The 14,196-nt window shown below is 33.2% G+C and overlaps 1 protein-coding gene across 1 annotated transcript in view; it reads left to right on the top strand.

Annotated features, from left to right (window-relative positions):
- Positions 1 to 14,196, top strand: part of FAM3C (FAM3 metabolism regulating signaling molecule C) — a 46,048-nt gene that overhangs the window by 22,968 nt on the left and 8,884 nt on the right. The window contains exons 4-8 of the mRNA XM_012757308.3: positions 1,480 to 1,509; positions 2,225 to 2,348; positions 9,132 to 9,190; positions 10,335 to 10,385; positions 12,533 to 12,617. Of these exons, the coding sequence (XP_012612762.1) occupies positions 1,480 to 1,509; positions 2,225 to 2,348; positions 9,132 to 9,190; positions 10,335 to 10,385; positions 12,533 to 12,617 (349 nt within the window). The remainder of the gene's footprint in view (positions 1 to 1,479; positions 1,510 to 2,224; positions 2,349 to 9,131; positions 9,191 to 10,334; positions 10,386 to 12,532; positions 12,618 to 14,196) is intronic.

Genomic DNA, 14,196 nt, shown 5'->3' with positions numbered 1-14,196 from the left:
ATTGTAAGCCTTTTTGTTTTGATGAGGATTGGATAAAAAAATGAGCTTTTCATCTGGAAAGAAAAGTCTTTGACAAGAATTTCTTTACCTTAAAGCATCTTTTCCCCATACTCTTACACAAATTAAATGGAGGTGATATTATTTACTTAAAAAGCTGATGATTTAAAAACTGGTCTTCCCAAAATTATATCCTAGTAAAGTTCCTTTTTTGATTTGAGAGTAAGGTAAAGTTTGTTTCTGACCATATGTGATATAGCTCATGCTTATAATCCCAGCAGGTTCAGAGGCTGAGATGGGAGGATCACTTGAGGCTAGGAGTTCAAGACCAGCCTGAGCAACAAAGCGAGACCCCATCTGTACAAAACAATTTTTAAAAAGTTAGCCAGGCCTGGTGGCAGGCACCTGTAGTCCCAGCTACTTAGGAGGACTGGGTAGGAGGATAGCTTGAGCCTAGGAGTTCGAGGCTGCAGTGAGCTATGAGTGCATCACTGCACTCTAGCCAGGGCGACAGAGTAAGACTTTGTCTTTTAAAAAATAAAAAAAAGTCTGTTTTCTGCTTTATTCCATATTATTACATTACCTTTTTTACTTTAATGCTGTATAGTGTTCTACTGAGTTAATGAACCTTCATTTACTCAGTCATTTCTCCTTCTAAATATTTAGATACAGTCTTTTAGCTTTAACTTTCTGTTTCCCAGTTTCAGTATTTTCATAATTTTCTAAAATAGTACAGAATTAAAAACTGTGTGACTATTTATAGTCAGACAGCTGGCTGACATTTATCACACTGTATACTATTAGCCAAATCAGGAAATGGCTGTCTACAATACTTTGATGATCTGAGTTATAATCTCTTGGGCTGGGATCAGATATTAGTGCTTTTAAAAAGCACTAACTGTAATTAGTGGTCAGGTTGAGAACTGCTGCATTTATGTTAATATTTGACATTCTGAATTCCTTTAACTGATAAATCATAAAACTTTTAGTAATGACCTTCTCCCTGCCCCCCAGCCTTCTACTCTAACCATTAAGATAGTTTGATATATATATATTCTCTGGTGCTTTATTTGCATATATGAATGGCAGCCGTAACAACTTTTAAACACCATAATATTCACCAAGTATGAATGTATAGTCATTTAAAGATAAGTTTGTAGAGTAATTTTCTGATTAAGATTTAAATTTCTAATAACTATAAAAGCAAAATGTAAAGGTAAAAATAAAATGTTATGGCAGTAATAGAATACTACCCTTTAGGATTTCTCTACATAAGTCTTGATAATGAATTATGGAGCATAATGTTACTTTCTTACTTTTTCTCTGAACTGTTATTCATGTTTCCTTTATTGTATACTGAGCAATTATTATATTCAAGCCCTTTTATTTTTATAGACCTATCATAAGCTTTAAATATGTTTAAAAAGTAGATACTTGCCAATAGGCTTATTCCTTCTAACAATTGTAACTTCTTTTCCTTAGCAAGGTCAGCACTGGACATAGCTGCACGCTGTGAGTATCTCATCTCAATATTTTACACATGGTTTATTTTGTCTTAGGCATGTGAGAGGTTATGTTTAAACAATGCCAGTAGTTCAGTATGAGCCAAAAACTGCTTTAAAAATTGCTGTTAAAGTTACAAGGATGTTCCTTGATTGGCCAGCCCAATATTCTTGGTATTTATTCATAATGGATATTTTGTTTTATTGGTGTATCTTAGCTCCAGTATTATAAGTATAGAAAGTGATGGAGGAGTAAGTAGTAAAAGGAGAATTCCTGGTTAGAATTTGAACATGGGTAGATAGTTAGTGAAACATTAGGTTTTTTTAATGATCCTGGAGGTAATGGGTTTTTTGTTCATATATGGACTGGAAATGCAAAGTAACCATTCAAAACCTCTCGCATCCTGAAATTTAAAAATAAACTCAAGAATAATTAGATAAAATATATTTATCCTCATCAAGAGCACATTACTTGATCCATTTATGTCAATTATTCGCTTGTCCCTAGGAGATTCTGGCTTTTGTTGTGTTTTAGTTTTTTGTTGTTGTTTATTTTTTTGAGGTTCTTTGAAACCCTCAGGGAAAAAAAAATTCTATCGTATGTTTTAAAACATGTGTATCTTGGTGTCTTACATAATGCCCTTCGTGGTTTGAGATAGGAAATAAACTGACAGAGTCTCTTGTTTTCTAAAAGAAAAAAATCATATTTGTTTTCTCCCCCAAAGCTACAAAGCCTCCCAGATACAAATGTGGGATCTCAAAAGCTTGCCCTGAGAAGCATTTTGCTTTTAAAATGGCAAGTGGAGCAGCCAATGTGGTGGGACCCAAAATCTGCCTGGAAGACAACGTGTAAGTATTTGTTGATTTAGAACTACAAGATGAGCTATTAAATTATAGCCAATTGAAACTGAGTTTAATGGACATTTTCAAATTGTATTGGGCATGCTTTTACTCAAGGAAAGTGATTTCAATTTTCATTACAGTTTTTTTCCCCTTGCATTTAAGGAGTCTTAAAGTTCCTAAATTTTATATTTAGAGAATGCTTAAGAACACAGCACTTGTCCAGCTTCGTGTAGAGATGAAGGATTACCTCTGACTGAATTCTCTAGATGTGTACTGTGCTATTTGCTAGCCACATGACATATGTGGCTATTTAGTTTTGATTCTTAAATAATAGGGAGAAAGTTAATTCATATAAATTAATTAAAAGTTTGGTACTCAGTGACAGTTACAACATTTCAGGTGCTCAGTGGTCACATGTGGTTCATGGTCCTTGAATGGAACAGCACAGAGCCTTTTCATCATGGCAGAAATCCTAGTGACAACATTGCCCTGGATAATGAACATGTTCTCTTAACCAAATCTTTCATTTTAAATATTTAAGTGCTGCTGGTTGACCTTGTTAATGTGTGAAATGATCCAGTGATAACCTCAGGTCCATTGTGAAACAAACTCTTTGCCACCAAGCAGAATGATTTCCTATGTTGAGACGCTCTGCAAAGTATGGTTTTTAGGTTGTTCAATATTCTACTTCAGTGTCAACTGTCACTTGTAACTTGAAGTTTCCTGCCTCTGGAATTGCAAACCCTACTATTCGTTGGTGGTTTTCAATCTGCTATTGCTTGAGAAACTAGACATAGGAGCTTATTTAAACTTATTTAAACTTCACGCAAAATAGTATGTCATTAATTATATAAAATGAAGAGGTAATTTAATAGAAAGGAGACATAACTGAACTAGGTAGTTTCTTCCAGCTCTTTGTGTATCTCTTCTCTTCTAAGAAGCTCTTATATTTTTATCTTAGCCCCTTTTGCAGTTATTTAGCTATGGGAAAGTTATTTGGCTTCATGGGATCACACTTCCTGTAAATTTAAGTGCTTGTGCTAGGTGATCTTTGAGGTCTCTACTCATTTCATATCTTTTCCCTCATTCTAATGATGGTCCATTGTTAATCCATTGTCTTCTGATTTCTCATCATTATAGTCCTGTTTCACTGATAATGTAAGAAAGCACTTGGATTTTAGACATTTGTAGGTTTTTGAAAACATTCCCATTTGCCTTTTCACCTTGTTTGGCTAAAGAGACCCCAAGTTTGAGTCTAAATAACAGATACAAAGTTTTTTTAGAATAAGTAGTCCACAGATTACCTTTGAACACCCAGTCTGCCCCCTTGTAGCATGTTAAGTTTTAATGCAAAGAAGAGATCAAACTCTTTTTACCAGCAGGTTTTTTATTCGCAGATTCTATAAGTCAAAAAGAAAAGCAAAGAGTATATAGACAGTGGAGCCTGGTAAAATAAGAACTGGGCCTGGAGCCAGAGAATTTGGTTGTAGCATGGTGAGCATGTACAATTTGTATTTCAGTTCCTTTAACCATAAAAAGAGATAGGCCACCTATCTATCTTTATTTCAGAAATCATTCTGCCATTCCCATGAGAGGTTAAATAATGATGAGTTTTTATAGCCAGGCTTCAGGTCATGAAACTAGTTGCCACAGACGGTCTCAGTAATTGGCCAGGGATCCCCAGTAGAAACACTGTAGGGATCGGGTTGAAGTATAGGGCATTTTCCAGGATATTCTGTTTTCTACATCAAAAGCTTAAAAAAAGTTTTCAAGAAATGTTTATAAAGAAAGAGTGAATTTTCTAAGCATCCAACAAGTATTTATTGAGCATAGTCCCTCCTGTCATGGAACTTACAGTGCAAAAGGGATAACAGATGCTTAAGTAAATGCAAGTAAGTCCTAAATGGTGACACCTGCTATGCAGGGCAGCAGGGTGTGGTGAATGCTGGTGGGAGGGAGTGAGAAGAGGTGCCCAACTGTAGATCTAGGGTTAGGGAGTGGTTTCTAAGACAGTGATGTGTATTCCGAGAACCAAAGGTAAGAGGGAAGACAGCCAGGTGAAGAGTGAGGGAACACCATCCTAGAAAGAAGAACAGTGTGCTTGAAGGCCCTAAATGGTAATATCTAGAGAGAAGCAAAGGTCCCGCCACATGCAGGACCTGTAGGCCATGCAGGAACCCGTAGGCCAGGGGTCCTCAAACTTTTTAAACTGGGGGCCAGTTCACTGTCCCTCAGACCGTTGGAGGGCTGGACTATAGTTTAAAGAAAACTATGAACAAATTCCTATGCACACTGCACATATCTTATTTTGAAGTAAAAAAAACAAACAGGCCAAAACACCTGCATGGGGCCCACGTGCCATAGTTTGAGGACTCCTGCTGTAGGCTGTGCAGGTAAAGGGTTGAGATTTTTTTTTGAGTGTGTTGAGAAGTTTTTGAAGATTTTCAAACTCTGTCGTGTCATTTCATTTCCATTGGGGGGAAAAAATTATCTGGCTGCTGTGTAAAATGATTAGGGTAGTGGAATAGAGAGAACAATTGGAAGGCCATTGCCAGTTTCTACCACAGCTCTTGGATACTGCCTCCCTATTGGTAACAGACTTTATTGCTTACTCGTAGATAATAAAAGTACATATGTAGGCAATTTAATATTTTCTTGCACTTGCTCTGAGTATGTGCAACTCATGCTGGAGACTGCTATACTAGATCAGTGTATCTCCTCAATGGGGGCAGTTTTGCTTCTCGGGAGACATTTGTCATTTTGGGTCATCACGGCTGTGACAGTGCTACTGGTAGAGGCCAGAGATGCTGTTAACCTCTGTCATTGCACAGGTCAGCCCCTCCACGAGAATGATTAGACCCTAATTATTATCATAGGCCAAGTTTGAGAGACTCTGATACAGACAGATGGTAATTAAGATTAGGATGGTGGTAATGATTTTAAGGACTAATAGATGAAGTCAGAATATATTCTGGAGATTAAGATGTGTTTTTAATGTCTCATTAGTTAGAAATAGGAGATCTTGGTCATAAACCTGAGGTGATGTATAAAACAGGAATTGCAGTTTTGTTTTTTGTTTTTTTGCTTTGGAGAATTCATATAACTTATGTTCAGATGAATAGCTTTCACTTTTCAAGCATATACTCATTTAATTTCAGTTTATATGAAGTTGATATTAGGAATAATTCTTCATCTTTTATTATGATCTTAATGTTTGGTGCAAGAATATATAGGAGACTATTTCAAGGGTTTTTTTTTTTTTTTAACACGTGACCATATAGTATTTTTTAGCTGTGATGGCCAAGAGCTAAAATCAAGGGTATTATGGGATATTATGTAGGTACTTCTATAACCATTTAAAATATAACCATTTAAAAATGTAAACCCATTTTAAGCTCATGAGTATTAACATCAAAACAAAACAAAACAAAAAAACTCAGTTGCCTGAGTTTGCCAAACTCTGCTTTAGGAGGTGGCAAGGGCATTATAGCAACCTTGAAATTTGTACCCTCATAATATGCTGAAAAAAATAAAATAAAATAATAAAATAAAAAAGAAGTAGTAGCTAGAACAATGTAGTAGCAATTTGAAACAAAGCTATATTTGAAGATATTGATTGTATCTATAGGTTATATAATAATTTCTTTAAGATTTTTGCCCGGAGATGGTTAGTGGGGAAGGGGACATCCATATTCATGAAGGATGAAAGCAATATTTCAACTCGTGGTATTTAGTAAAGGTGGTTACTAACCTTTATACATTTTAAATCTTAAGGGGTTTTTCATTTGTGTTTCTATTTGAATTGGTTTTTAAAAATTGATAAGCTGCTGCCCTCTTGTGGGAAGCCTATGTCATTGTGCTTCGTTGTTACCTTTATTTCTTTGCTTTATGATATATTTCAGTTTATTAAACACAACAGCACACTCCAAGATGGTCTCTTCTTGGAAAAGTCACTGTGGCACTTAATTATTAATCTAGAACCCTTAATATTTTGAAATAAAAATTTATTAATCTCGTAGTTAATAATAGCTATTGCTTCTTAATATTAACGATGTAGTTTGTTTATCCTAATATATTTCTGAAAGTACATTATTTTGAAACTTCCCTCTTCTTTGGTGCAGTCACATAATAAAGCATAGGTCTTTTTAATGTATATGCTTAAGACTAATTCTTTTGTTAAAACAGTTTTGAGATATAATTCACATACCATATACTTTACTCGTTAAAAATATGTAATTCAGTGGTTTTTAACATATTCACAGATATGTTCAACCTCGGCCACAGTCAGTTTTAGAATTTTTTGAATCTCACAAAAGAAACTGTGTCCTTTTGCCCTCATCCTCTTACCCTCTTTTCTTTCTGCCCTGTTCCCCCACCTTCAAGCCCTAAGTAGTCACTAGTTTACTGTCTGTCCCTATAGATTTGCCTACTTTGGACATTTTATATAAATGCTATATGATATGTGGTCTTTTGTGATTGAGTTTTTCATTTAGCATAATTTTGTCAAGGTTTATCCCTGTTGTAACATGTGTCAGTACTTCATGATCTTGTTATGCCGTTGTATGGTTAGACTGTTAGACTACATTTTGTTTTTCCATTCATCACTTATAGACATTTGAGTTGTTTCCACTTTTTGGCTATAATGAGTAATGTTTCTATAAACATTTTTGCAAATGCTTTTGTTTCGACCTGTTTTCATTTTTCTGTACACTCGGGAATAGATTTTGGTTTAGATGGTAACTCTGTTTGACTATTTTGAGGAACTGCCAGATTGTTTTCCAAAGTGGCTGCACCAATTTACCTTTCCACCAACAGCGTATGAGAGTTCCAATTTCTGCACATCCTTGCCAGCACTTGTTATTATCTGACTTACTGATTGTAGCTATTCTGGTAATTATGAAGTAGTATCTCATTGTGGTTTTGATTTTCATTTCTCTAGCGATTAATGATGTCTAGCATCTTTTTATGTACTTACTGGCCATTTGTATATCTTCTGGAGAGAAAAGTCTATTCCAACCCTTTGCCCACTTTTAAATTGTGTTGTTTCTTTTTTATTGAGTTGTAATCTTTCTTTTGATTAATGTTTGCATTATAGATCTTTGTCTCTCCTTTTACTTTCCACTAACTATATTATTACAATTAAAGTTAATTTTTTTTAAGACAATGTGAAGTTTGGCCCTGTTTTAATCCACTATCCCCTATCTTTATTTGGTATGTTTAAACTATTTACATTTATTATGATTATTAATATGTGAGGGCTTAAGTCTGCTATTTTGTTATTTTCTCTCTTTTTTTTTTGCTGCCTTTCTATGAGTTACATGAATAATTTTTAGAATTTCCTTTTGATTTATTTATAATGTTTTTGAGTGCATCTCCTCTTATAGCTTTTTTAGTGATTGCTCTTACTCCTTACAGAAAAAGTTTTCAGACTCAAGGTCTAGACTTAAGAAAATGATGGAGAAAATATTAATTATACAGATTAAACTTAAAACTATGTCATGTCATAGCTGTTTATATTGTGAATAACAAAACAAGGAAGTAGCCTTCTAGTATCTGAAAAATTATCTAATTCGGTAAAGACTTTGCTCACATTATTGACCGAGGAGTGAAGTTCAACATAAATCTATGCTGTTTTAGTATCTCTTTAACATAAATGAAAGTATCATCCAACAATTATGCTATGACTATACTCCTTCATTAGTTGCAACCATAGTTTAGCTACAGATATGAGTTCTGTGATACTCTACTAACACATTCTATGAGAATAAATTTGTTATGTGGAATTTACAATGAAGTATTATAGAGTTTATTATTTGTGAAATTGTGCTATGCATCCTTTATATCAGTAAAATTTGTAATAAATTATGTACCTATGTGTATATATAGCCGTATCAGTATATGGATATATGTGTGTATGTGTAGTCACATATATGCATGCTCCCCTCTCCCCCAACCTTATACATGTTGTTAAACATTTAACAGTATGCTACTGGGAATATTACTATTACTTTGACATTTTAAAATTAAAAGTACCCACAATTTTAGTTTAATAATAATTCTTATTGAACAAACCAAAGTGATAAGCAAATATGTCACTGATGCCTTCTATTTCATGGTGTCATTGTCCCTATGTAATAGTTGGGGTGGGCTTCCAGTGGATGTCAAATGCCTCAGGTAGACCACATAAATGACTGTTGTTAGATAAGTAATTATGTGAGTACAATATTCCTTCTTCTGAATATAGAGGAACCTTACATTGATAAGATAAGTTGATAAGTATAGAGGAACCTTACATTCTCTTACATCACTAAGAGAATGTTGGGTAAAACATTCACAGAAGAATGCCCCCCTGCTCTTCTTGCTTCAGACTATAAAAGCTTTGGGTAGCATCTCACTTCTGTTTCCTGTGATATTGATATTGCAGAAAGTAGAAAAGAGATTACCTGATGTTTGATCCCTTGAGAATGGTGCAGAGTGTGTGCTTAATGTCCATATGTTTTAATTTTCTAAAATGACGTTTCATAATCTGATGCAGAGCAGCAAGAAATAGTCTAGTATCTTAGCTCTAACACTTTTTAATATATATATTTCTATTTGTGAAATATTATTTAAGGACATTACTTTAAAATTAATATTAGACTGTCTTCTCTGACTTTGTAGAGACCTTTTCATTCCCTCTGCATTGCTGAACCATTGAACATTTATATAATATCCCTCTGTTGGTATAACTTTATTTCTCTAATATATGTTTGTCTAATTCTAAATTTATTTTGACTTTTCCCCCTTCAGTTTAATGAGTGGTGTTAAGAATAATGTTGGAAGAGGAATCAATGTTGCCTTGGCAAATGGTGAGAAAAATTTTAGCTTATAGATGTAGTCAATGAGTATTTTTGTGCCCAAAAGTAAAGTGTACTCCACTATCAAGAGATCAGGTTAGAAAGTGCCACCCTTGAGTCTTCCTTCCCTCTCCACCCCAAATCATCTATAGATGGAGACTCAGTATCTAAGCATTTATAGCATGCTTTCTTGAAATTATGCTAGCTTGCTGTGTGCTCTGTAGAGAGCTGCCTGTGAGAGTGTCAGAAAACAATCTAACGTTAAATTGATGAAGTCTTGCTGCAAATATTGGAATCCTAACATAATACGAAGGTAGGCTGACAGGAATGAAGGTGTATAAAATGACAAAGGATGGTGGGCAATTGAATAGGGTAGGGAAAGAAACAGAGCGAGAATTTATTGGAAATTTCAGTATCAGCCACATTCTTCTGATGGGTTCATTAGTATGAATAAATTCATTGAATCCTGAATGTCTCGAGTGTCCTTGCAAAATCAAAACTGAAAGTTTGAAACCGTTAAATGAGGCTTAACAGCACACTGATCCTCTCTGTTCTGGTACCATAAATATCCCCTAAAGCTATATAATGTGGCCAGAAACCATCGGTCACCTTTCCCAGTTTACAGTGTAGGAAAATATACTTTTACTGTTTTCATAAGAGATAAATTTTTGTGTTTCTTTCTTTTGTTCATTTTCTTAGGTAAAAGGTTCAATATCTATTTGTTTATTTAATAGGAAAAAATACATTTTAAAGGAAAATAAATGTAAATTTTATTTTAAAATTACTTTATAGAAAATGACATCTGATTCAAGGAGATATTTCTTTTTTGTAAAAGGTTTATTTTTGGGTAATTCTTAAATAAGGGAAGATGGTAACACATACGGATGAAATATATCAAATTCTGAATTGGAGTGGTGTGCAGTCAGTAATGAACTTCTGTTTGCCATTCTTTGATTCAAAAGATTAATGAGAATGTCCTATGAAAAATTACTCTGTAAAAATATATTTCATATGCATATGATTCAGATTTTAAATTTTCAAAGTAATTCCTTCTCTGCTAATGAATTCACATCAATCATTGAATAAGATCATTTGTTTTATACGGTATATGGTATATTTCAGTTGTATAATTTTATATGAATTCAATCTCTTTCAGGAAAAACAGGGGAAGTATTAGACACTAAATATTTTGACATGTGGGGAGGAGGTAAGAATGAATAATATAACTCATGTGTTCTGTTGCTCGCACTGACTTAATCACCTCAATATAATGTAGCCCCTTAATGAGAGAAGAATGATACTATATGTGTTTATTTTGTTTCTCTGTCTTTTCACTAAATGTCCAATTATATTTGTCATATTATATATACTTTGTTTTGTCATAAAAATTGTTTGTAGTCTATAATTGAATATAATAATATCAAAATCAAGATTTTAAACATATCTAAGTTTGGTTTTATACAGGACAACTAATTTAAAAGCTTTGGGTTCATTTAGGTTTCTATCTGAAATGTAAAAAAAGAAAAAAAAAATTAGTAACTTGAAGTCCAGCATAACCAATGTAAGCATTTTTAACTGACAGAATTGATTTCTTTACATATGATTTTCCAGTCTCAAAAATAAATCATATCTAGGAGCATTAGACACCCAAGATAAACTATCAGGTTTTAGTAAATCAGTCTTGTTATTTATCCCAAGTCTACCTTCTGACTTAACAACTAATTTTTAAAGTAGATGAATATTTTAGAGAAGGAATAAAATTTTCTTTCTCATTCACTGGATATAGAGCAATCCACAGATATTTTCCCCTTCTGTATTTGGAAATCTCTCAAGGAGTGGGAAGAAATCACCAGTATGCTGAGACAAGGAGCTGGCGCTCCAAAGACGAATGCTGCCGAGAAGAAAGGGCTTTCTTCCTCAAGGCTGAAGGAAGGCCAACATTGGTGTATCTTTTGATTCTTCTTTAAGTTAGTTTGGGAAATTTATCAGTATGAGGATCTCCCCTGCACCTCCGCATGCCATTTATATATTCCCTAGCAGCCAATAGGGAAACTTTTGTTAAGAGTTAAGGGCTTCCTGAAACTTCTTTTAAGAGTTTTCAGGCAATATAATTTTTCTAACATTTCTTCAGCTTGTAATAAGATGCCATGTATTATTTATTTCTTAAATGAGATCAGGTGAGCATTTCATGGCTGTCAAAGCTGTATAAACTTAAAATGCCACCATCAATTTTAGATTGTAAAGACCTAATTTGTCCTACCAAAATTTATTAATAGAAACACTATTATAAAGTTGTTGTTGAAATTAGTCATGCGACCAGAAACTCTGGTATTCCCTACTCTCCTCATCACAGTTAGATTAATTACTGCTGAGCACACTCTTCTAGTTAAGAAATAGTTGCAGTTTACAGCCATCCTTGCATTGAAATGGAAGCAGTTTGTTAACTGCTGTTACATTTTTTTCTGAATTCAAAATGTTGTTATAAAATATAGTCAATTATAGAAAATCTTCAGAATCTTTGTGGTGTGGAAAGCAACAGAGTAAATTTGAAGTAACTCAGTTTTGAAATAGTGTTAGATGTGGGAGCTGTAAGGAAATTTGACATTGTAAAGAGTTCAAGATGTAAAGTGGTTTGTAATACCTGACATAGCTGGAATCACCAATTTGAAACTACTGATGTGGTTTATTTTGAAGTCCGTTTTGATTTTGATTTACTAGATGAAGTGAGTAGTGATTGTGATATTTGCCGCAATTAGTTTGGCTTTTAATGATAACCTACATTTCTTTCCCCAGTTTATAGCAAGAAGATAGACCTAGAAAATCCTTTAAATCTGTGTGTGTGTGTGTGTGTGTGTGTGTTTATAGATTTCTAAAAAAATTACAGATCTTTTTGACAATTGAATAAAGGCTGTGTATTCTCATTCTAGAAAAATATCCATACAGACAATTTTACATAATACTCAAGGAGTCTAAGAGCCTCTCTCCTGCCACCTGAAGCTTCCCCATGGACCCTGAGACATTTTTATGGTCTCAGTTATTCGTATCTGACAGATCCCTTAAGATCTCATAAATAATGCTTTAACATGACTTTGCTATAGTTTTTTTCTCTTAGCTTATAAGAGTATAAAAGACGCAGGATAATTGAGATTGAGAAATTATAACTTGGTGGGATCATATTTAGGAACAAATTTGACAAAGCACTTTGTAAGATTTGTCTTTCTTTTGGATTCCTTTACATTAGAAATTACTGACTTACAGATAATTCATATTTTATAATATAATTTTAGAGATTGTCATTATGGTTACTCAGTCATTTTTTTTTTAAAAAATCCTCAACCCTTTCTTTTTCTTCAGATGTGGCACCATTTATTGAGTTTCTGAAGGGCATACAAGATGGAACAATAGTCTTAATGGGAACATACGATGATGGAGCAACCAAGTATGTAAACTAAAAGCTTTATACAACTTTTTAGAGCATAATTGGTAATTATAAAAGCAATACATTTTCATTGGAAAAATTTGTAAAATAGAGCAAAGTAATTCAGCTACCAAACGAACACTATTCATATTTATTTTTAGTTTGCTTCCTTCCTATCTTTCTATGTATATATTGTTGTAAAATTATAATCAACATTGTACATACAATTTTTTATACTTTTATGTTCTTTTTTAAAACAAGGTTAAATTGTTTTTCTTGGCATAAATATTATACGGTAGCATTTTTGTTTTTCAAGATATCATGAGGGTAAAAACATTTTGGTTACATTTTATATCATTGCCTCTCCCTAGCAGGGATTAGAGGCATGCCCTTCCCCCCCACAATGCACACCGTGTCCTATAGTTGTGAGTTTATCCCCCTAACCTCCATTCCTGGAGAATATTACTACCATCTGAGCACCATAGTGTTAATCAGTCAGTACCAATTTTATGGCGAGTACAAGTGGAGCCTATTCTTCCGATTTTTTATGGTTCATCAACAATTCATCATACAAGCCCACCTTTCTTTTTAAAAGTTTCCCTATTGTTGCCAAATTTTTCATCTTATAAATAATATTGTGATAAACATCCTTTTACATGTTTTTTTTTGCACATTTGATTATGTCCCTTAGGGTAAATTTCTAGAAGTAGAATAAATTGTCAAAGACATAGTTGTGACATATTTTTCATAAAGTTTAGTAGATAATTTTGTAACTTTTTTCTTAAAATTGTGTATGTTGTGAAAATTTGAAAAACACAGAAAAGCACAAAAGTCACTACCACTGATAGGGATTGATAACCATTGATAATATTTTAGTTTCCATTCCAGATGCACGTATTTTCTTCATTTCAGATGTTTGAAATGATAGCATTTATTGCATACTTTTTTACCTATGTGGTAAATATTTTTCCATATCATTAAATATTCTTCATAACAAAATTGTTCATATCTACCTTATCTAGTTTTTAAACCTGTTATGACTTATCTGTTTAATAGGATGCCTAGTGCTGGATTCTTAGGCTATTTCCATTTTCATGCTTAACAAAATGGACTATCTTAAATTTGTGAACAATCTATGTCTATTTCCTTGAGATACATTTTTTTTGAAGTGGCATTGTAGAATTAAAAGATATGCATGGTTTTAAAAAAGAATTTTTATATCTTATTTTTCTCAAAATTTCTGTGGCACTGATTAATTTTTTAAATGTTTCAATTCTAAGAGTTTTGAAAATGTAACTTGCTTTAACGTGCCTTTTTTTGACTATTGGTGAGGTTGGATTTTTCATTCAAGTTGACCTATATTGATTTATAAGAGCCCTTTATATATTAAGGATATTAACTGTTAGTCATGTTAAAAATATATTTTTTGTCTATATTTTGCTTTTGATTTTGTTAATTTATGATGCTTTTTGACTTTTATATGTTCAGACTAATTCTTATGTAGTCAAGTCTCTGGATTTTCCTGTTAGTTTCTTCTTTTATACGTAAAGTATTTTTCCATCTCCAATTTAGATATTAGATCTTCTTTTCCAGTAATTTC

Source organism: Microcebus murinus, chromosome 9, assembly GCF_040939455.1.
Source record: "Microcebus murinus isolate Inina chromosome 9, M.murinus_Inina_mat1.0, whole genome shotgun sequence".
Taxonomy (NCBI): Eukaryota; Metazoa; Chordata; class Mammalia; order Primates; family Cheirogaleidae; genus Microcebus; species Microcebus murinus.
Note: the sequence above shows the minus strand (reverse complement) of the source record. Positions and strands in the feature narration are given on the sequence as shown.